The 21747-nt window shown below is 38.3% G+C and overlaps 4 protein-coding genes and 1 long non-coding RNA gene across 10 annotated transcripts in view; 2 read left to right on the forward strand and 3 right to left on the reverse strand.

Annotated features, from left to right (window-relative positions):
- Positions 1–2533: 2533 nt before the first annotated feature.
- Positions 2534–4968, reverse strand: LOC113653377. The gene is made up of 4 exons (XM_027162943.2): positions 4787–4968; positions 4156–4327; positions 3815–3924; positions 2534–3386 (listed from the first exon to the last, which is right to left on the reverse strand). Exons 2-4 carry the CDS (start codon positions 4319–4321, stop codon positions 3018–3020), a joined length of 645 nt encoding a protein of 214 aa, XP_027018744.2. The 5' UTR covers positions 4322–4327; positions 4787–4968; the 3' UTR covers positions 2534–3017.
- Positions 4829–10292, forward strand: LOC113653379. Its single transcript, XR_003443076.2, has 3 exons — positions 4829–4973; positions 8623–8753; positions 9747–10292. It is a non-coding gene; the product is annotated as an uncharacterized LOC113653379 (long non-coding RNA).
- Positions 10293–10637: 345 nt separating this feature from the next.
- purba (purine-rich element binding protein Ba) lies at positions 10638–14120 on the reverse strand. Of its 2 annotated transcripts, none has more exons than XM_027162940.2 (2): positions 13999–14120; positions 10638–13401 (listed from the first exon to the last, which is right to left on the reverse strand). In XM_027162940.2, exon 2 carries the CDS (start codon positions 13305–13307, stop codon positions 12357–12359), a length of 951 nt encoding a protein of 316 aa, XP_027018741.2. In that variant the 5' UTR covers positions 13308–13401; positions 13999–14120; the 3' UTR covers positions 10638–12356. The 2 variants fall into 2 exon arrangements, with proteins under 2 accessions (XP_027018741.2, XP_027018742.2); XM_027162941.2 differs by having other exon boundaries at positions 10638–13391; positions 13999–14076.
- LOC113653378 (histone H2A.V) lies at positions 14104–17340 on the forward strand. 2 transcript variants are annotated; one of them, XM_027162945.2, is made up of 5 exons: positions 14104–14302; positions 15559–15636; positions 16204–16317; positions 16638–16767; positions 16917–17340. In XM_027162945.2, the coding sequence occupies exons 1-5, from the start codon at positions 14300–14302 to the stop codon at positions 16976–16978; spliced, it is 387 nt and encodes a 128-aa protein (XP_027018746.1). In that variant the 5' UTR covers positions 14104–14299; the 3' UTR covers positions 16979–17340. The 2 variants fall into 2 exon arrangements, with proteins under 2 accessions (XP_027018746.1, XP_027018747.1); XM_027162946.2 differs by lacking the exon at positions 14104–14302 and adding an exon at positions 14695–14716.
- A 1085-nt stretch (positions 17341–18425) lies between these two features.
- The window catches only part of hs3st1l2 (heparan sulfate (glucosamine) 3-O-sulfotransferase 1-like 2), a 26006-nt gene continuing 22684 nt past the window's right edge, over positions 18426–21747 (reverse strand). For all 4 annotated transcript variants that reach the window (XM_047819070.1, XM_047819071.1, XM_047819069.1 and 1 more), the window contains one exon: positions 18426–20095. In XM_047819070.1, coding sequence (XP_047675026.1) covers positions 19034–19945 — 912 coding nt within the window. In that variant the 5' untranslated portion in view covers positions 19946–20095 and the 3' untranslated portion in view covers positions 18426–19033. The remainder of the gene's footprint in view (positions 20096–21747) is intronic.

Below are 21747 nucleotides of genomic sequence, written 5' to 3' on the forward strand. Positions count from 1 at the left end.
AGAGAGAGAGAGAGAGAGAGCTCTCTCTCTCTATAGCTCTCTCTCTCTCTAGGATCCTTCTCTCTCTCTTCTACTCTCTAGGAACTCTACTCACTCCTCCGCTCTCTCTCTCTATAGAGAGGATCATTAGGAAGTGGGGCAAGGACAAGGGAGAGGACCAAAGGTCTTGCCAGAGAAGATATCAGGTGCAGAAGACCGGGCAGATTAGATTAAAAGATTACTCTGTTTTTTTTTTATTACAATTCCCACGCTTTTGCTGTTTGTATATCTTGCAGTAATGTTCTTTTGCAAATAAAGTCTTTACTGCAGCAATTCTGTGTCTGTTTTTTTTTTAACATAAACTGTACATTTTATAAAGCTACTCTGAGATGGTCATTCATATTTTGTGTTGAATTTCTGCAGCAAAAGAAACAAAATGCATGCATTTAAAAACCCAACAAAACAAAAATGTGCAGAGGCTTCAAAAGAAACTACAGTGCAAAACACAATCTATGATCAATATAATATACTGTCTATTGTATAAAGGCAGACCTGCAGTTTCTGTCATTTCAGCTGATGATAGTTTTTTTTTTTGTCATTGTGTTATGATTGATTAAATGTTCGTGTTGGAAGAGAACATGTGTTAGTGTTTTGAATACTTATCTGCAGTGTTTGCAGTGTTTTGTTAGACATAGTGTATTGTGTTAGTTTATTATTCATTCATTCATTCATTTTCTCCGAACTACTCGGGTCACAGGGAGCCTGTGCCTATCTCAGGCATCATCGGGCATCAAGGCAGGATACACCCTGGACGGAGTGCCAGGGCACACACACACTCTCATTCACTCACACACTCACACAATACGAACAATTTTCCAGGGATGCCAATCAACCTACCATGCATGTCTTTGGACCAGGGGGAGGAAACCGGAGTACCCGGAGGAAACCCCCGAGGCACGGGGAGAACATGCAAACTCCACACACACAAGGCGGAGGTGGGAATCGAACCCCCAACCCTAGAGGTGTGAGGCGAACGTGCTAACCACTAAGCCACCGTGCCCCCCTAGTTTATTATTGTATTTTGAAAATTAGTTTTGGGGTTTAGTTTACAATGTGTGATTTTGAGCATGAAATGAACCGTTTTGCCAATTGTGTGTTTTAGGTGTGTTGATGCGTTAAGAGTTTAGGAGACTTGTTAAATATATTGAAAAAACTGTCATAGCCATTGTAAAAAAAAACTGTAAATGTACCGCTTGGGTAAAAAGTCTTGCCTATAAGTAAAAGGATTGGCAGACTTTTACTAACTATTGCTTTCTCTTATTAAAACATTTAACATTTCCATGTAATATTTATTTTTTAAAGATATGACAAACATACTGTGGATAAAGGTGCAAACTACCTCGGGGTGATAATCCACATCGCACAAATAAAAAAATATGACCGTTAAATAAACCGTTAAAATAACAGTGAAATACTGTTGTTGCTCAACCACTAACATGAAGTGAACAAGCAATTTGCTGTTAAATTTCTATGTACATTTACAGAATTTTTTTACAGTGCAGTTTGGTGGATTGGGGGGGGCACGGTGGCTTAGTGGGTAGCAAGTTCGCCTCACACCTCCAGGGTCGGGGTTCGATTCCCGCCTCCGCCTTGTGTGTGCGGAGTTTGCATGTTCTCCCCGTGCCTCGGGGGTATCCTCCGGGTACTCCGGTTTCCTCCCGCAGTCCAAGACATGCATGGTAGGTTGATTGCCATCTCTGGGAAAGATTGTCCGTAGTGTGTGAATGCGTGAGTGAATGAGTGTGTGTGTGCCCTGCGATGGGTAGGCACTCCGTCCAGGGTGTATCCTGCCTTGATGCCCGATGACGCCTGAGATAGGCACAGGCTCCCCGTGACCCGAGGTAGTTCGGATAAAGCGGTAGAAAATGAGTGAGAGTGAGAGTTTGGTGGATTGCAAGCAACTTAGAGGACAATCGATGTGTACTGTATAATAAAAAGTTACATAGATTCAAATAGTATGTACAGTGAGTTTAATTGTAAATGTTTCCCTGCCTTTTCATTTTGTGAGGCCAGTAAATAGTTTCTTTCACTAGTGTCAAAGTCTTTAATAAATCATGTAGAATTTTATTAAGAATCTAAATATTCAGGTATTTTTAATATAGTTTAATATGTCAGAAATTACTGAAGAGTTAACTTAGTGATGGTCCCTAAGCGCAGATAAAATAAGACAGTTGCGCCAAGAAGAACACCCGGCGCTGTTCAAATATGTGGACCACAAGATCTGCTGTGGTGACCAGGGAGCAGCCAAAACAACAAGAACATCCTGCCAGAAATTGATTCTTAAGGTTGGACATTATGTAAAGCAAGCACTACAGATGTATTAAATATATTTCTTAAATATATATCTTAAATATTCTCTGAAAGTTAAAAAGTCAAAGCAGGGACAGATTTAAGGGTGCAGGGGTTGTTTTGCTGTTCATGTTTCTTTTGCCTAAAAATGTTTTATTTTAATTTCAGAGTTAAGATGATTGACAACGTATTAAAAGACAACGTATAAAATTTAAATAGCTGCTTTATTATTGTTGAAAAAAAAAAAAACTTAACCTATACATGGTACAAACATAATTCATATTCATATAAATGCTAACCAATACAACTGATCATAACATGCAATATCATATCCATTTCAAAAAGCAAGCAAGAAACAGATATCTGTAAGTAGTATAATGTAATCTAATTGTATATATAATATATATTTATATATGTAGTACTGTGAATAAACGTACAATACATATGCAGAATACAATCTCGTAGTATATGTTACACCAAGATTACATCACAGATCTGAATAGAGATGTACAAATTCTCGTGACAGTGAACCGAGTAAGCATGACCTTTCCTCACCAACGCAAACATAATTCTGCATTAAGAGATGCTGTATTGATGGCGAACTGTTCACTTTCTCACCGAATGTTTTATAACACCTTTTAAAACGACTATGAAAGTGTTTTTAAAAGGTATTGGATCACAAAATACTTTTAGCTCTGGTTTGGCGCTTTTCTTTTTCTGGACTGATTTCTGACCTTTTGTTGTGGCTCCATAACGCAACACAATCGTCTGCACTGCATCCTTGTGTGCCGTGTGTTGCAATGTGGTTTGTGTGCCATTATAGTGTGCCCCACCCTTAAGCTACTATTCGGCATACAGAGCATTCTGCTTTGTATATTGGTGGTTTCAACTTTGAAATGATTGTCTGGTTCGGAGCTAAGGGTGACCTCTTTTTTCTGTACGCACAGGTATCGCACAGGTTCAGTCACTGTTTTTAGGCTTCCATACGACCCTTTGTTCGAATCCCATGTCCACAGGAATTCTTGGCCGAAATCTTTGGGCCGGTCCTTTGCTTGAATCTGCAAAGGTGGGAATGAAAATTGTGTTTAAAACCAAACATTATCCATCACCATGAACCAAAAGAAATTAGCGAAGGAAAATAAAATAAAAGCTTTATCAGAAAGGAAAATAAATGTGTTTCAGCATCATGCATAAAAGACAATCATAAATAACAGGAAACATAAATATGTATAAATATATAAATATATAGCATAAATATGACCCAAAACATCACACAAATCCCAAAGGCAGACAAAGTCAACCCAATCGAACAAAGTAGAAGGAAGTGGATCATAGCAAAAACAACGGTTACTTTTAGGACTTGTGTGAATATCTGATGATGTTTTTGGCATATGTATGCAGAACCATAGGAATTTGCTTACAAGTGACACTCTAGGTTGTAAACGTGGACTAAAACAAGACAGGACAAGCTCTTATTAAAAATTACCTTGAAGCAAAATTTTTCCCCCTCCACTCCAAGAACATAACTTTTCTCTTTTTGCTCAAAGCAGAATCCCAAGTGCGTTTTTGTGTCATTACTTTTCATGTACACGGACACTGAAACATGGAGAGATGTGCAGGATCAAATAAAAAATCAGAATAGCTCATGCCAAATATTAATGACATATAAAAATCAGATAGTCTATAACTCATGCCAAATATTAATGACATATAAAAATCAGATAGTCTATAACTCATGCCAAATATTAAAGACATATAAAAATCATAAATGTGTCAAAATTCCTACAGACACAGAATAAATAAAATATAGGATCTTGCTCTACTTACAGTTTGATGTTTTTCCCTGTAAATATTTCAAAACAATTTTTCCGTTGATCTTTTCAGATGATGCGTTTCCTTCAACTCCACTTCCTTCATCTCCACTTTCTGGCTCGAAATCTGCATATGTGCCGTCGATGATCTTCAGACTTCCAGGAACAATATCTGCTTCCATTATTTACTGTACATAATAAAATACCATATAAAGGATTAGTGTTGTGCGCTCTCTCTCTCTCTCTCTCTCTCTCTCTCTCTCTCTCTCTCTCTCTCTCTCTCATCCACTCTCTCTCACACACACACTCTCTCTCTCTCTCTCTCTCTCTCTCTCTCTCTCTCTCTCTCACACACACACACCCATTCACTTTCTCTCTCTCTCTCTCTCTCTCTCTCTCTCTCTCTCTCTCTCTCTCTCTCTCTCTCTGTGTGTGTGTGTCTGTGTCTGTCTGTCTGCTTTTTTTTATTTAAAAAATGAACTATTGATTGTAAAGAAATAAGAAAGACTACCAAACCATACATGCATCGTAGCAATATACAATATTTTCTCGGACTCAACAAACCATTAACAGCATTAATTCGTGCTGTTGTGTTTACATAAAAAAAATTTGTGTTCTATAAAAAAATGCAGTAAAAGGTGACTGACCTGTTCTGAGTGTAGATTCTGATTCTGCAGGAGAGAGACGACGAGTCTATATTTATAGCCCTCAATCTGCGTAGTGGCCAATAAAAAAAGCCAGACCGATGTAACATCTCAACATTCTCCTCCCAGACTTATTCACGGATTCATGCGCCAAATAATCAACATCATTTCATCATTTGCCGGAAGCAAAGTATGTGTGTGTGTGTGTGTGTGTGTGTGTGTGTGTGTGTGTGTGTGTGTGTGTGTGTGTGTGTGTGTGTGTGTGTGTGTGTGTGTGTGCGCGCGCGCGCGCGCGCGTGTGTACGTGTGAGAGAGAGAGAGAGAGAGAGATTATGACTGGTGTTGTTCATTTTAAGTGTTTGTTGCCTCTTTACACTCCTTTATCATTTGTAATGTTGCTCCCATTTAAAACAGTTCGGCACAAGCCCAGACATTTTTAGGGTCAATATTGCGGACAATGTCCCGTCCAGAGACAAGCTGTTTCGTTTGAGGTTTTGTTCAAACCGACCATCGAAAATACCCTCTCTAATGAATGTGTGTGTGTGTGTTTTTTTTATTGGTTGTTGCGTTAAATCTTACCCAGATAGTGCTATTTTCTCATTGACTATTGTGTAGCCTCTTTTTTTTGATTCGCTGATAAGTGTCAGGCTCGACTAAGAACTCCAGGGGAGACGCGATACATTTGGCCGCTGCGGCATATTAAATATATGATAAATAGTCAAAAAAAAAAAATGGGGGGCACGTTGGCTTAGTGGGTAGCATGTTCGCCTCACACCGCCAGGGTCGGGGTGCGGAGTTTGCATGTTCTCCCCGTGCCTCGGGGGTTTCCTCCGGGTACTCCGGTTTCCTCCCCCGGTCCAAAGACATGCATGGTAGGTTGATTGGCATCTCTGGAAAATTGTCCATAGTGTGTGATTGCGTGAGTGAATGAGTGTGTGTGTGCCCTGCGATGGGTTGGCACTCCGTCCAGGGTGTATCCTGCCTTGATGCCCGATGACGCCTGAGATAGGCACAGGCTCCCCGTGACCCGAGAAGTTCGGATATAGCGGTAGAAAATGAATGAATGAATAAATAGTCAAAATGGTTTTCTGCGTGAGAAATACAATGAGTTGCGGGAGAGCGTGACAAAAGACCCAAATGCGTGAGTGTCACTCTCAATGCGTGACACTTGACAGCCCTGAACAAGTATGTATACACAGAAATGTAAGTAATACATTATTGTCCTAAACTTATTACAAAAGAGAATTGTACTTGACAGTGAGCATAATTCTAATGGTTAGATTGGAAGGAAGCCTGAACTTTTCAGATTTATTATCTATATAGACTTTATCCAATACTTTATGCTTTGTTTCTGTATTATTGTGCCAGTAAAAACATAAAACTGAGGATGAATTCAGTAACACTGCAAGGCCAAAGTACGTGGACACGTGGCCATCAGACCCATATGTGGACACTGTTTAAGCAAAGCACAGAATTTTATTTTATACTTTAACATGAATGATTTCCATTACATTTACATATACTGTAAGTGTCTATCGATAAATACATTAATACTGGTTCACTAAGTTACAGACTTAGGAAACCATCAGCCTATAAACTATGTATATATCTCTATATATAGAGCAGTGCTGAGGGAAGGTCGAGGAGCGAGGAGTAGTGTGAGAGGTAATAAGAGCTTTGAGGTATGAGGGTTTGGCTTTTTTATTTGGCTTTGAAGGCAGGCATCTCTGTTTTGAAACTGATACACTTCCATAAGCCAGTATAGGGAGTGCAGCAGTGGATTTGTGTGGGAGAGCTTGGTTGAAAACAAGTCATGCAGCAAATTGATGTGGCAGGTTGAAAACAAGTAATGCAGCTGCGTTTTGGATCATTTGCAGAGGACGAATTGCATTCATAGTTAGACCTTTCAAGTGCAGTCTTGAAATGACAAGAGATTGAATGCGTACCTGAGCAGCCTGAGTGTATAAAAATAGCAGAATCCTTCTGATGTTGTAGACAATTAACCGACATGAGCATGTCACATTAGCAACATGAGAGGAAAAGGACAGTCAATTGTCCATGTTTACCCCAGAGTTGTGAGTTGTGACCGAAGGGGAGATCAGATCATTGTGCAATGATGTTTGGTTTATTTGAAAAAGCCAGCTGTAGCTCTTCTAAAAGTTACAGGAAATCTCTTATGGCATCGGTGCAATCACTTCCAGAAAGATTTCTGGTTCTTATGAACAATTCTTTTTATTTATTGCCGAGACCTTATCATTAAGTTCATGCTGCTTTCATTTTAGGTTGCTTTAAGTATTAGTGTATTAAAAAGAAAAACAAAGACAAATAACAAATAAAATAAAGAAATATAGGATTCAGTATTTAGCAATTTGAGGTAAGGGAGCATTAAAAAGGACACAATTTAAAAAAACAATTAAATAAAAATACAGATGTGCAATTGAAATAAAATCGTTATTTATTTTTGTTTAACTTTTTAAAATTACAGAATTTTTAAAAGACGTGGGTAGACGTTTTTTCCATTGTATATGTATGTATGTATGTATGTATGTATGTATGTATGTATGTATGTATGTATGTATGGATGGATGGATGGATGGATGGATGGATGGATTAAATCCATTTCTGTGGTTGATTGTTACAAGGAGATTTGTGCTCCTAGTAATAATATAGTGCCTAAAAAAGACAATCTTCCTGTTTACAAATGCTGCTGTGAATTTTTTTCCTAATATTTGATGTATTGATAGGGATGATTTGATTGATTTGAAATGATAATCGGTCTGTTCACCAGTGTGGCATGCTGGTGAATAATAATGAGTTACTTATTAATTACCTGCTTCTTTATCTTTTTTTGTGGTTAATCTGATTCCGACGGAGGCACGTGACTCTGGAGACAGAATTTACATACAGAATTTTACATACATTTACACACTTCTTTTTCTTCACTGAAGCCAGGTTGAAAATTTTGACATGAAATAAGTGTCTGTTTTATATTTTTATTGGCTTATACAGTAGATCCCAGTTAACACACTTATAAGTCCCAAAAGTTATCCCAATCTTTCTATCTGATGCTTTTGTTCTTGTTACATTCCATCCATGCCAACTGAAATACTGTGAACTTGGATATGAATGGAAGATTTGATATAAAAGCTGAACTTAAGGGTAAAACATATCTTCTAAACATCCATTAAAGGTTTTATTTCTTTTTTTTTTTGTCCATTTCATTAAGCTTTCTCCCAAATTTCTGATATCTGCCGGGAGATATTGATGATCTCATGAATAATCTGACTGATCTCCCAATAGGCTTTGGAGTTGGTAACCTTCAGGAAATCTGCATCTACAGTCAAGGGTGATTCAAACCACAACTGGAATCAGGAACCACCAGTTTCATGTATCATTACTAACTAATGATACATGATGACCCTTTTAACATGATACATAATGACCATGACCATGCTTAATGCAGGAGAATATCTCTCATGCATTAAGCAATGTCACCTTTCCTGGATGCCTTAATTGTGCATAAAATGTCCTGATTAATTTCCATTAATTTCCACATAAGAAATCCTGTGCCAAAATGAATGTCTGAGATTAGGTATAAGTTTAGAGTAGTTTTGTAACAGACAAGTTCCCAGGAGTAAGCACAAATGTTCAACAGACACAGTGAAACACGTAATGTATTTATTTATTTACATAGGCTTTTGTATGGTTCCACAGAATCACTACTCTGTCATCAGTAGATTCCATGTTGAGTTCATTGGCTACATATTGGCTACATATACCAATTGGAATACTGTTGTCTATCACCACAACACTTCATACATGTTTTCATATATTCACAGGTTTATACATCTCTGTATCATTTAGTTGGCTCAAACTGGACTTCTTTCAGCAACCACAGAGTGCAACAGAGGAGAAGGATTGCCCAATCTGGGAAACACTTCTGGTATTCAGCACACGAATTTATTAGACGGTAAGAGAAAAACAAGGAGAGATCGAGAGCAAGGAAGAATGCTTATAAGAAAGCAATGAAGAAATTGAGGTTACAGGCACTTATAGAACAGATAACAAGAGGAATCAATAAAAGCATTAAATAATAAAAGCAACTCAGGCATTATGTGTGCTGTTTCCTCCTCCATTCAATTAAATATTTGGTCTGTCACTATCAATTAAATTTCAGTCTTTTTAAAATCTTGGAAACATTGTCCTTAATTTTAATTGTGTTATCATTTATGATAAAATACAAATATTAGTTCATTTTATGGATAACACCATTTTGGGATGCATTATGAGACATAATGTGCCACAGATTTCTGCAGTGAATATTGTAAGAATTATGACTCCACCTGGAGGCTTACTTTTACCAGTACAGCCAGGCTTCAGATTAGAAGAATCCTTTGGACCTTGTAAGGACGGAAACCTCAAGCTATGTGATTTTCACACAAGCTGAGGCTCAGGATGAATAATTCTCAATGAGACAAAAATATACGTAGGGGTTGAATGAATAAAGCTGTCAAGCAGGTTGTGAGACACCGTTACGGATGAGATGAACTAAATGAATGAATGAAATCCCAAAGTTCCATGCATCTCTCCTTTTAATCACAGAATATACAGTATAAAGCTACAGGACTGGTGTCTGATGAATTCATTCTGATCACCCCAGTCAGTAGGTCACTTTTATTTGCACAGGTTTTACGGGCTTGAGATAAAACCATTCAGAAGTATTAAATCAATTTAGATTTGCTCACATTCCCAACCAGCTGACTGGTACATTTTGCAATGTTATCTTACTTCATGCAATGTGATATTAGGACATATTCTTATGAATGACCTGCTTTTTACCCCAACAGACCAATCTTTAGGACAGTTTTATCACTGGAACTTATGAATAGTTCTGGTTTATGACTTAGCTGTGAGCAGATGACCATGACATCTCATGACAGTGTTTTTTTTTCTTTCTGCACAGAGGCACGGCATGTAGCATTGCTGAACTTGGCATGATCCTGTGCTCTGGTTACTGTCTGTGTGACATTTTGCTCATGATGTCCTCTGTCTCTGTGGGGTTTGTACAGTTTCTCCTCTTTCCTCTCCATCTCCCACAAACAATGCAGATGAATAATAAATGGACACTTTAGTTAAGTAGACACTTACCAATAACAATTAATGTACAAATTGGCTAGCTTACATCAATCGGTACTTTTACATACAAATAAATAACCCCTCTGTCATTGGATAGAAATACGTCAGTGTAAACACCTCAATCGATCTAGAAGAAGAAGAGAAGAGATTTTGTTGTGATTGTAGATCTGAAATAAACTGAATAGGACACCAACAGTTTTCTCAACTGAATAAAAAAATATTGTCTATGTTTATTTAGGCATTACTTTTGTGTAGATATTTTGCTCTAATATATGTATTACACATGTAAACAAATATTTCAATCAGATTGCAGTGTTTATGGTTAATTCAGAAATCTACCTTGGTGTCAAATTCATGAATTTTGATTGATGAAAACGGGCACATTTAAACATTCAAACTAATGAAGAAGCATTTATTAAATGTATTATTTTATCTTATTATATAAGTGACAAAAAAATGGCATGTTTATTGTTTATAAAGGGCAGTGTGTTTCTTTGTTTTGCTAGTTGATTCACTAGCTAATGCAAAAGGAAGGACTAGATTAATAATACAGGATGCTACCAGAATTGACTCACTCATTCACTCATAAGCGCTTTATCATGGAAACGGAGTCTGGCAGAAAAAACAAACTAGATATGACCGGTCAGGACCATGATCACACACAGATTTTTCTTCACCCTTGTTTTCGTCTGCTACAAACACATTGCTTAAACAAGTATCATTTCATCAGCAAAGAATTTTTATTTGTCATCGAAAGGACGTCGGTGGAGTGTTACAGCAGAATGACATCGACTGAACAGCTGCCTTTTTCATGGGAAATGGTACAATGAAAGCAAAACTGAAACTGCTTTTTAAAGTAGTAGAAAATTGCTATTGCTCCCAGGTGGTGAATATGACATGGGTTTTAAACCAAAACCTGAAAAAGGAGTTCATGCATCAAGGCTATGTGTGGCAAATGTCATTTCTTTTTTTTGTTTTTGTTTAATTCCGCATGTTCTTCTCTATAGAAAATGAAATGTTTAATAATACAGCATACAGTGATCAAAACAGGTACAAGGAGATTGGACAGAGTGTCTGTAAACTGTAACAGATATATATACTTTAAAAATCTCATGGAAACAACATGGAGATCGATGAGAATTGGCTCTTTCCGGGAGATAATCGATGTCATACATATTCAGATACAAATCATACAAAAGGTTGAAAGAAACATTTCTCATGAGGAGGAATTCATTATTGAGAGAAAGGTTACAAAGCATCTTTAATACTGTTGCGATGTTTTTGTGGCCTTTGTCGATGAGGACCATATGAAACAAGAAAATATAAAAAAACAGATGATATATCCGATGGAAAACTGCATCCAATATTTTGTTTAAATAAGCCTGTTATAATTGAATCAATTCTATATTCCTGTATATAAATATATTTCCATATAGTTCTGTATTTCATGTTTAAAAATAGGTGAGGTTTATGTTGAATCTAATGTATTTTCCAGTTACACATTTTTTTCTCTTTTAACTTCTAATAGGAAAGTCAAATTCAGACAGATACTGAATCTCCATCGCTTCTTGCGGAGGTATCTAATGCGCCGGCTCAAAACAGATTAATATCCTTTATAAAATAAAATAACGACGCTAAGTATTTGTGCTAACTTGTAATTTAAGAGCAAAGTGTCAAAGTAATCAGTATCCTTTAGGATAATAGTGGCCGTGTGCTTTGTCAACCTTCGACCATCTCCGTCAGAACGATTTATAATAATTTAGTATGTACATTTTACATATTCCTAATAATACTACTAATAATTATATTAATAATACATATAGGTAATGTTTAAGGGGAGTGGTGAAATGTTTCATAGCACCTTTTTTTTGTCGAATGGTCCAAGTAGTGTGTCTGTATATACTGCAAAATGTCGAAGTTTCAGCTTGAACATTTAAAATGAAATCTTAGCCCAGAAACTGGAGCCAAAAGTAAACAAATCCATTACCAGAGACCTTAAACAAAGGTGATAAAAATTCATGAAACAAACTTCCTGAATAAGCTTGTGGTGAATTTGCTGGTCTTCTGTCTATTATGGCAATATATACTGTAAATAACCTCAATAAGTAACACTGTATGCTCAATTTGTGTTCATAAGCATATTAGAGCAGGTTTTTTGGTGGGTTTAATTATGCCTTTCCTTACATGCCATTTAAAACAGGAGCTTTCACTAACTAGGCCTAGTAATGCTAGCTAGCTAACTTTTCTCTAGCTAGCTAACTATTCTCTAGCTAGCTAGCTTGAGAAAAGTCGTTTATCTTAGCTAGCTTTCATTTTTAACATTTTATTTACTCCATATGTCAGTCACACAACTTTATTCGTGTTTTAGTATTAAAGTTCATCATGCACATCCTTTATAAGTGGATGGACACCAAAGCCAGGTTCTGGGGAACATTAATCAGTCGTCGTCCACGTCGTCTCCTTCGGACTCTTCGTCTGCTCTCCGCTCGTAGATTTTATCTCTCTGCCTTTCCTGGATCTCCTTCATCTCCTCGGCGTAGCGACAGAAAGCTCCACCGAACTTGCTCCAAGCTTTAAACGGCACCGTGATCGAGTTCCGGTAGCTGGGCTTCACCTCGCTGAGCCGCAGAAACACGCCGTACTTATTGGCGCCAACGTCGAAGAAGAAGCGCTTTGAGTCCACGGTGATGGACGTGCCCTCGGGCAGCTCACTGTAGCCGCCAGCGCCGCATCCAGGCCCGGCTAGCTCGTCATCATCGCCGCCGTAGTCGTCTATCAGCTTGGCTAAAGCGTCGCGGAACTCGATTAATCCCTGAGCCGGGAGGGCAATGGTTTGTCCGGATTGCATGGCGGCACCAGGGGCCACTCCCCCTCCGATGCCAAACCCCGCGCCGCGGTTGACGGTCTGCCGGATCCTCAGGAACCTCCCGCGCTGGTTCTCCTTTAGATCGAGGTAGTATTTCCGATTTTCCCTCACCAAGAACTCGCTCTTCAAGGCCCGTCTTGGCCCGCCGTCCTCACCACCCGAGGACTGTGCGATCTGCTCCGGGGTGCTAGGCCCGAGCTGGGCGTAGTGCTCGATGAAGTCGCCCAAGTAGTCGCGGAATTCCGCCGCCACGGACATGGACAGCGTTAGCCGACTTTTGGAGCCCCCAGCGCCGACCTCAGCGATCTTCACGAACCGGCCCTTCGAGTTCTGCTTCACGTCCAAGTAGAAACGCTTGTTCTGGATGTCCAGGCGTTTGGAAGCCAGTTCCTGGGTCTCTTCTTGATCCCGATGAAAATGGGGGAAACCGCTGCCTCCTCCACCACCACCGCTGCCTCCTCCACCACCACCGCTGCTTCCACCGCGCTCACTCCCACTGTCCCCATCCGCCATCTTCACCATCACCAGCAGCTGCTTCTCTGCGCTCTAGCTCTCTACATCGGAGTCATTTTCCCACCTGTATACCGACAAAACCCGCCTCCGACCCTAAGATGGACTTGTAGTTTAGTGGTAAAATAATAAAAAGACAAACATTGGGTTAAACAATAAAATTATTTATCATGATCAGGTTAAACGCGGTTGTAAAATGATGTTATTGCGGCAACAATGAGAAGTTCCCTCGGTAGTTCAATCGATTTGCGTATACATAAATTGCTAACACTGATGGAGGCGGGGTTTGTTGGAATACGAGTGGGAAAACAAGTATTATCTGAGTATGAATTCCCTATAACCTGGTTGGACTAGGATCCTGTCCGTTAAAGCAGCCGCTACCAAAATGAGCTTTATTATTGGTCTACATGCTACGTCAATCAAACTCTTAGTCCCGCCTCACCCCGTTGTCAATTGTGTTTACTCTCTGATTGGGTTTTAACCGTTTTCACAAAAAAAGTACTAAGTATTTGGAAATACAACACAAAAAAAAGACCAGCGTTATAAAGACTGTACAATTGAACACTAGTAATTATGTGAATAATTATTTTACACTATTATGACTCGAAAACTGTTAAATCTACTACACGATGTACTATTTACAACTCCGTCGTACATATCCTCCACGTAAAAATACAAAAATAACATCTATTATATAACTTACATATGTTAAAAGTTTTGAGTACGTTTCATATTCATAGTTGTAGAAAGTCCCGCCTTTCAATCTATGTGCAAAAATACCCTTCCTCGGTGGGGGATGGGGAAAGAGTTTAGCAAACTACAATATCATTGGCTTGCTGTTAAAATTCGAATCAACAACGGCGAAGGTGATTGGGCAAAGTCTCTGCTCGTTTACATTGAAGTGTTTCTTTTCTAAACGGGGGTTTATTGTTCCTCACTGTTTGAGGCCAAATTGATTTAGCTTAGTTCTCCCGGATCTGTGTCTCAAACGACCAACCGTTACAATGGTACGTTTTCATTTTATTTAGCTCGGTTTTATTGCATCTATCATTTATTTTGCATCCTGTTGAATGTAGCGTGTGTTTGACGTTATTAAGTATTTGAATGAGTAAACGGCGGTTTTGCTAACCCGTTAGCTTAGCTTAGCATAGCATAGCTTAGCTTAGCTTCATCGTTGTCTCCGCGCGCTAAAGATTCGGAAAACCGCGTGTTGTTTGTTTTAATATAATTTTCGTTTTTCTTTCCAAAGATTGATGCGATTTTGTTTGTTTATATTTGTTTTTGTCGATGGCCATTTAGAGTTACCTGAAATTGCAGCTGTTTGACTGTAAGATGACATTTTCGGTTGAGATTAGTAATATTTATCTCGGAAGCTACTGGTTTGGATTGTTTACCTTTTCGTGACTGCTGGTTTATCTATGGTAGGTTAGTTAACTGACATAAAATTAAAATAGCCTTGAAACCTATTTATGTGCACAAAGTATTTTATATTCAGACGAACGAGATGAGGTTTGAGACGGTGTGCATTTGTTTTTTTTTTGTTTTTTTGTGGGTGTTTTTTAAATTGTGTGTGTGTGTGTTAACTAGGTTTATTTTACCAGCTGGTTACTTCATTCATTGAGATCCAGGAAACTGTTTGTAGAACCGTGCTAGTTAATGTTATACAATTTATTACCCTTTAGGATGCGTTTAGGTCACTCTTAATCACTTTTCTATCGCTAAACTCGGTAAATGTTTATTTTAGTTATGCCTTGCATCACTATTACTTTATCCTGAAGACTATTGCAGTGTTTAAGCTATTTGCATCAGTTAGTTTATACATGTCAAAACCTTATCTTGCAGACGTGGAAAACCCGTTTATTTAAGTTTTATATCATAAACAGCACGATATATCGTGCGTGTAATGTTATCGTAGTCGTGATGGGTTTCGGTTTCATATCGGAGTCGATTCCAAAATCAGTCGCTTCCCTGTTTGCAGGCATTTCAAATTAAGAGGCAACTTCCAAAACTTTGGAGTTGATTCCGCACTTCGAAAATGATTCAGCGAGTACTTAAGTATATATCATGTATGCAGAATGGCACTGGAGTGAAAGTGTCAGGCCTTACATACTTGTGTAAAGTTTGAGATGTTAGTGTGATGTACTTTATAACTTTTTATTTTTGTATAAGTGCAGTTTAATGCATGATTGTATGATTTGTCTGTATAATTTTTTTTTTGCTCGCACTGTAGCTAAAACTAACTATGTATTTTATTAAATGCCAGGCTGGTGGCAAAGCAGGAAAGGACAGTGGAAAAGCCAAGGCGAAAGCGGTGTCTCGCTCCCAAAGGGCTGGACTTCAAGTACGTGCCAAAATTAATACTAAAATTCATTAAGTCGTCAGTGTTGATCTGTGTTTTTAGTATAGACAAATTTTAAACTGTATAATAAATGCTGGATTTCTTTTATGCTTAGACACTGGGTCAAGTGGGCCTTTAGTTTTCATACTTCACATTGTGAAGAATGTAAATTAAATTGTAAGAAAATTTACATTGGGTTTTAGAACCAGAGGTTCTAAACTTATATTACTGTAGATAGAATAAAATGACTGATCAATAAATACAATAATTGATTTTTTTATGCTAAACGATTTTGTTTCATTCTATGTATTTTATTTTACACAAACAACTAAACATTTGAATTGTGTATATGTAGATATTAGTCTCCTTCGTTTAGAAAGGCAGGTTTGTCAAGGTCACATTTGGGGTGGATCATGTTGCAGACATTTTTGTTTTTGTTTTGGCTTATGACCATGCTAGCTTGATTAGTGAAATTAATTTTTATTATGCAATAATAATATAATAAAAAATACTAAATTATAATTGTTGTTTACACAATATTAATTCATTCCTCTTTTTGACTGTTTGTAGTTTCCTGTGGGTCGTATCCACAGGCATCTGAAGACCCGTACAACCAGTCATGGGCGAGTGGGAGCTACAGCAGCTGTGTACAGTGCTGCCATTCTTGAATATCTTACAGCTGAGGTAAAGGAAGTTTCTCAGCAGTTACACTTCAGTCTGGTGGAACCTTGTGTTATCATTCCTTTACAACTTGATGACAAAGTGTCAGGTTTAACAAAAACTGGCTTGGCTCATTCATCGAGCCCTGTCATAAAGAACAGCCAATAATTTCCTCATTCTCAACACTGTACATTTTGAATTCTGTTGTTATAAAACTATTACAGTTTTTGGTGACCATGACCCTGCAGTCACTTTCTTATTTTATAGCAAAAATATCAGAATTAATTCCAATAAAGTAGATGCATTGTGTGCGAATTACAGAACATGCTTGTGTGTCTGCTCAGGTTTTGGAGTTGGCAGGAAACGCCTCCAAAGATCTGAAGGTGAAGCGTATCACTCCCCGCCATCTACAACTGGCCATTCGTGGAGATGAGGAGTTGGACTCCCTCATCAAGGCTACCATCGCTGGTGGTGGTGAGTTGGGATACTTTCTATACTTTACCTGGTGACCCTGCTGTTGTAAATGTGCTTAGTGATTGGCATGCTATGAACAGCAAGAGACACATTTTCTTTCAGCTTCCGAATTCAGTCTGGAATCGATTGACCATGTTTTGTTTTTGCAGGTGTGATTCCTCACATCCACAAGTCTCTGATTGGCAAGAAGGGCCAGCAGAAGACGGCATAAATACCATCATCATGGTGGGCTGGACTCAAGGACTTGTGTTCGGACTGTGATCAGAAACTTGCATTCGTTCATTCATCCGTTCTTTTTCTGTTTTTTTTTTTTGTTTGTTTTTTTTAATTATTTTTATTTTTTTAAATTAATGCTCATCTTGTATTAGCTAACCCTGAGTAATTTGTTAGTTTATCATATACAAAATTAGTTTGCAACCAGATCCCTGTGTTTAAAACTATTTTAGAGAGAGATGCAGGAATTGTGATTTTGTCCTGTTATGAAAGTGAATTTGTTTGATTGGCCAGAGTTATGGAAGTGTTTTATACTGAAAAGTGGAACTGATAAAAACACATTTTTTACAAAACAAGAAATGTCTCTTATTTTTTCCCTCTTCTTAAACTTATTCCAGGCACTGTACACACTTCTCGCTCGCTCACTTTTTTCAGTAACTGTTTTGTGGATCCATTGCTGTACTACAATGTTGTTGTTTTTTTTTTTTTTAAGTTTCTTGGAGATAAAGGGAATGTCCCATTATTCCCTAACAGTAAGACAGCTGCCAAGACTCAAGGTCTGGGTTTTTAATCTGTGCTTTAATAATTCCTTCTAAGAATTATTTGGATTCATAGCTAAGAGATTTTTGTAGAATAATTTTGCATAGAGGTTTGATTGCTTTTGTTTCAAGATGAAGAACTTCAGTTGATTTTGAAGAGAAAATGAGTCTGATCTGTTGGATTGTTGTAAAATATTCTAACTGCTCTTGAGATTATATTTTTCTTTGCATAGCTAATGAGCAAATTTTTCTTGCTACTTTTGCACAGGAGTGGTTTGTAATTACACAGGGATTTTTGCTCATACGTTGTGAACATACCTGTTGTTAAAGTGCTGTGTAATTACAATTGTGTAGAACATGCACTGTGATTGGTGTCCCCACTGGGTTCACAACCTCAGTGTTCCTTGGATAAGCTCAAAAGCCACAGTGACTGTAAACAAGTCAGTGGTTACTAAATATGAGTAAATAATTACTGGACTAAAAGATGGTACTAAACACTCCACAGTAGGTGTTTGAGACAATATCTGTCATTGCCTGCTGATTTAACATTATCCATCATATCATTTTCACAATAATTCATTATATGACTGATGCTAATTATTCTCTGAGATGAAACCTCTTCAAACACTTTAGCACACCTTTTGACATATGTTAAATGTTCTTGATTTAAACTATGAAATTAAGCCAGAGTGATTACTGGATATTTTCCCTCAAATGTTCTTCCCTTTAGAAAGCAAATCATAGTGATAATGATTAGCTCTTAAGAGAAACTGATCGATATGAAACAATATTATGAGTATTTATAGCAAAACATTTTCCAAGTGTTATGAACAGAATAGATAGAAGCTTCTATTCAAAATGCTGTTTCAGTACAGATGAATTTTACAAATTGAAAAGTAAAGGAAATGGTAATGGAAAAACTTTATTAGAACAATGACGGCGCTCGGTCATACACTTCTACAAACCTTTGTAAAGTACACAAAATACAGAGAAAGTATAAGCTACATGATGTCTGTCTTGTTGGAAATGTGAGTACTCTCAGCAGGTGCTTTTTTTATTTACATTTTTATGTATTAACATTTTAAATATACAGTTAATCTACAGTAGGGCTCAACAATCATATCCACAAAGTGCCAGCGTAGCTGCAGGTTTTCATTAAAAAACAAGCAGATCTGTGGATACGATTCAGAAACCCTGATCTACAGCCTGAGTCCGTTAATCCAGAGCCCTGAATTTGAAGATCAGGTTTGTTGCATTTCTGCATAACCAACACCAGGAGGAACCTTTGTGCAAGGAGTATAGTCTTCCACTTTTCTACATTTGTGCTCTTATTTTTTTTCTTCATCTCAGTTTTTGGATTTGTTTGGAATTAACCAGGTTTGGTTAGAATCTCTGGCTGAAATAAACCAAGATGTTAATCAAATCTCAGTCAAATATCAAATAATGTATAGAGTTCTGAGCAGGCAGGATAGCAAGTTTCATGGCAAGTTTTGAAATTTCATATACAGCTTTTATCAGCACCAGTCAAAGGTCTGGCCCGCCATTCTGAAAAAGATCTGATTGGGAAACCTGAGGAATCGACAGAGCTTTTGGAAGGCTTCGTTGCTGAGGGGTGCGTGTGGCCTTCCTTTTGATTCATCCAGGCACTTGTCATGTCCTGCAGAAAGCAGGCAGTAAAACCCTTTAGTGGTGTTAAAGTAGAAGTTGTCTGGCATTATCCGTGCTGGAAGTTCAAGGAACTTCTCTGCTTTCTGAAGTTCTGGGAATGGATCCCTGATTAAGGCTTCTCCGTCAACAATGTGGATCTGCTTTCTGGGGAAAAGCACCAACCACCTTGCCAGGTGTTGGTGGTAAAGGCTTCTCTGTAGGGCCTTGTAGTTGGGGTTGATGTGTCCTCGGCGCAGGAGCAGCTCCTCCAGAGGCTGGTATGGCTTGTTCTGTTGGATGCGGTTGTGAAGGACCTGTGTGTAGTCCGACACAAGCCTCTCAGCAGGGTCACGGACGATCAGAAGAAGCTTCACTGCAGGATTCACGGACCACATTCTGGCTGGAACTGTTGGTGCTGTGAAATAACCTGGAGTCTTTTCCACGGTTACCTGCCCAGCAAGGGTAAGAGGCATTTGTGCACGATACCAGTCCAAACCCTTGTAGAAGTTTTCATCCACGTTGAAGTAGTGCACTTCAGCTTTGGCCACCTCTACATCTGGATGAAGGTTGAGCATCTCCAGCAGGGCTCTGGTGCCACCCTTGCGCACCCCGATGATGATGGCACCAGGTATGCGTCGTAAGGTGCTGCTGTTGTTGGTTTCATTCGGCTTCACAGAGATCACGGGGGTGGTGGATGATCTTAGCTCTCGTAGGCACACATACAACTGGGCCTGGAGCACCAGCAATAGTATCAGTGCCAGGAGAAGTGTCCACAACATGGTGACACTTCAGTCAGGTCAAGGGTAGCAAGGAGACACAAACACAAACACAGCAGTGGGAAAGAAGACACACAAACAGTGGGTGGGTGCACACACGCTGATACACAACAGCTGTCGACTGCCACTGCTTCAGATTTTTACTCCAGTTTTCTGAGGGAGAAAAAACAGGAAAAAATATTATAGGTCTCAAGGTTTAATCAGAATAATTTCACAGAAGAATAAATATTTTGTGGTTCAATGTTATAACAAATCTGATCTGTTCTGTTCTGATTTCTAATGTTAGGAAATAAGAAGCAATATTATTTGTGTTCAATTAATAGAAGTTTACTTATAAATGAGCAAATGGATAAAATTTGTCTTTGCATTGTTTTGAAATAATGCTAGATAGAGCTTTTGAACACAATAACAAATATTATGTTGAATATATTTACTAAAAATCATTTTGAAAATGAAAAAGAAATATTTCAATGAAAGGAAGTCACATTGTTAAAAAAACTATTTATGGTTAAAGAGGTTCTTTTAGGTATTTTTTTTATAGTAGATAATGACAAAACAATAGATATCCAAGAGCTATAGAACTTCTTTTTCTAATAAACATTTTCAAGCAACTCTGGATTCTATACGTTCTGTGAAGAATTGTGCGTCTGAACTACAGCGAGCTCCTGTAACCATGCTGTCCTGTTAATCACAGACGTGTGCGTGTCGTTTGGTCAGAAGTTGTGCCTTAATTTTATATATTGAACTGTACGAAAAATAGTTCCGGCAGTTACGGAAACAATAGGCTTATATTAATGCGCTGTTCTATAATTACACCAACAGCTCATACACAGGGATTTAATTGGACATTTATCATTGATGTTATTATTATTATAAATGTTCTAATTTTTTAGACAGGAGATGTGTATGGTGAGTCTAAGTTTTTAGTATTAAATTTAATTTTAAATTATAATAACCATGGCAGGACAGGACCACCTAAAGGCAAATGAGCAAATCCTTACTCTAGGTCTATTAAATGTGCCTTAATATCACTGCTGTACCCTTTGCATCACTAGCAACATGTTACAAATAATAAAACCAGTGTGTGATTAACATATAAATATGACTGTACAAACGTTCCTGTCCTTGGTCATCCTTGCTCTCACAGACCTGTTTCCAACTAAAGTGTGCAGGACAGATGGTTCTTGGGAAATCTGAATTAGGTCTCCATGTTGTTTAGCCAATATAATTTTCAATAAATTTGGCATTACTTTGTGAACACAGGTTTAGGCTGGTCACGTCGGAAAGCCTAACAGGGTCACACTCGGTGTATGCTCGCCTCCCTGTTGAGTCGTGGTTATTAATTTGCTCGCGCTCTGGTCTGGAGCAGTAAGGCCGTGTAAACAAGTGCCGCTGTTCCTGACTTAATTGCTCCATCGGGATCTTGTGTGCAGGCCTCTTGGCCTCCTTCACTCGACTCTGTCAGCTAATCATGTAGCATCCGTGTATGAAGCTTTATCCCCATCATCATTTAGCGCTACAAGCGTCATCAACTCCGTTATTATGGACAGAGCATCCGTAATGTCTCTCACTTCTTCCCCTGGAGACAAAGTGGATCTAAGGATGACAATTTGACAGCTGTTTCTCTGAAATATCACACTCTAGTCTGCCATATATAGTCTCAGTTTGGTATATTAACGCCCATATGCACACCTGAGCAGTTTTTCCAAAGAGCTTTAGCAGCTTCACTGGTTTAATAACAATTTTTAATGACAGCAGTGATGGGTAATTGCAGAACGAATCGTTGCTTTTTGAGCACCTCTTTT

Source organism: Tachysurus fulvidraco, chromosome 9, assembly GCF_022655615.1.
Source record: "Tachysurus fulvidraco isolate hzauxx_2018 chromosome 9, HZAU_PFXX_2.0, whole genome shotgun sequence".
In the NCBI taxonomy this organism is placed as follows: Eukaryota; Metazoa; Chordata; class Actinopteri; order Siluriformes; family Bagridae; genus Tachysurus; species Tachysurus fulvidraco.

Bases quoted from the DNA above. Each gene is read 5' to 3' on its own strand.
- LOC113653377 (XM_027162943.2), bottom strand. From the start codon at position 4,321: ATGGAAGCAGATATTGTTCCTGGAAGTCTGAAGATCATCGACGGCACA. The intron at 3,925-4,155 runs GTAAGTAGAGCA...TCCATGTTTCAG, and splicing joins ACAGGGAAAAACATCAAACT to TGTCCGTGTACATGAAAAGT. The intron at 3,387-3,814 runs GTAATTTTTAAT...CCACCTTTGCAG, and splicing joins GGGAAAAATTTTGCTTCAAG to ATTCAAGCAAAGGACCGGCC.
- purba (XM_027162940.2), bottom strand. From the start codon at position 13,307: ATGGTGAAGATGGCGGATGGGGACAGTGGGAGTGAGCGCGGTGGAAGC.
- LOC113653378 (XM_027162945.2), top strand. The intron at 16,318-16,637 runs GTAAAGGAAGTT...GTGTCTGCTCAG, and splicing joins TTGAATATCTTACAGCTGAG to GTTTTGGAGTTGGCAGGAAA. The intron at 16,768-16,916 runs GTGAGTTGGGAT...TTGTTTTTGCAG, and splicing joins GGCTACCATCGCTGGTGGTG to GTGTGATTCCTCACATCCAC.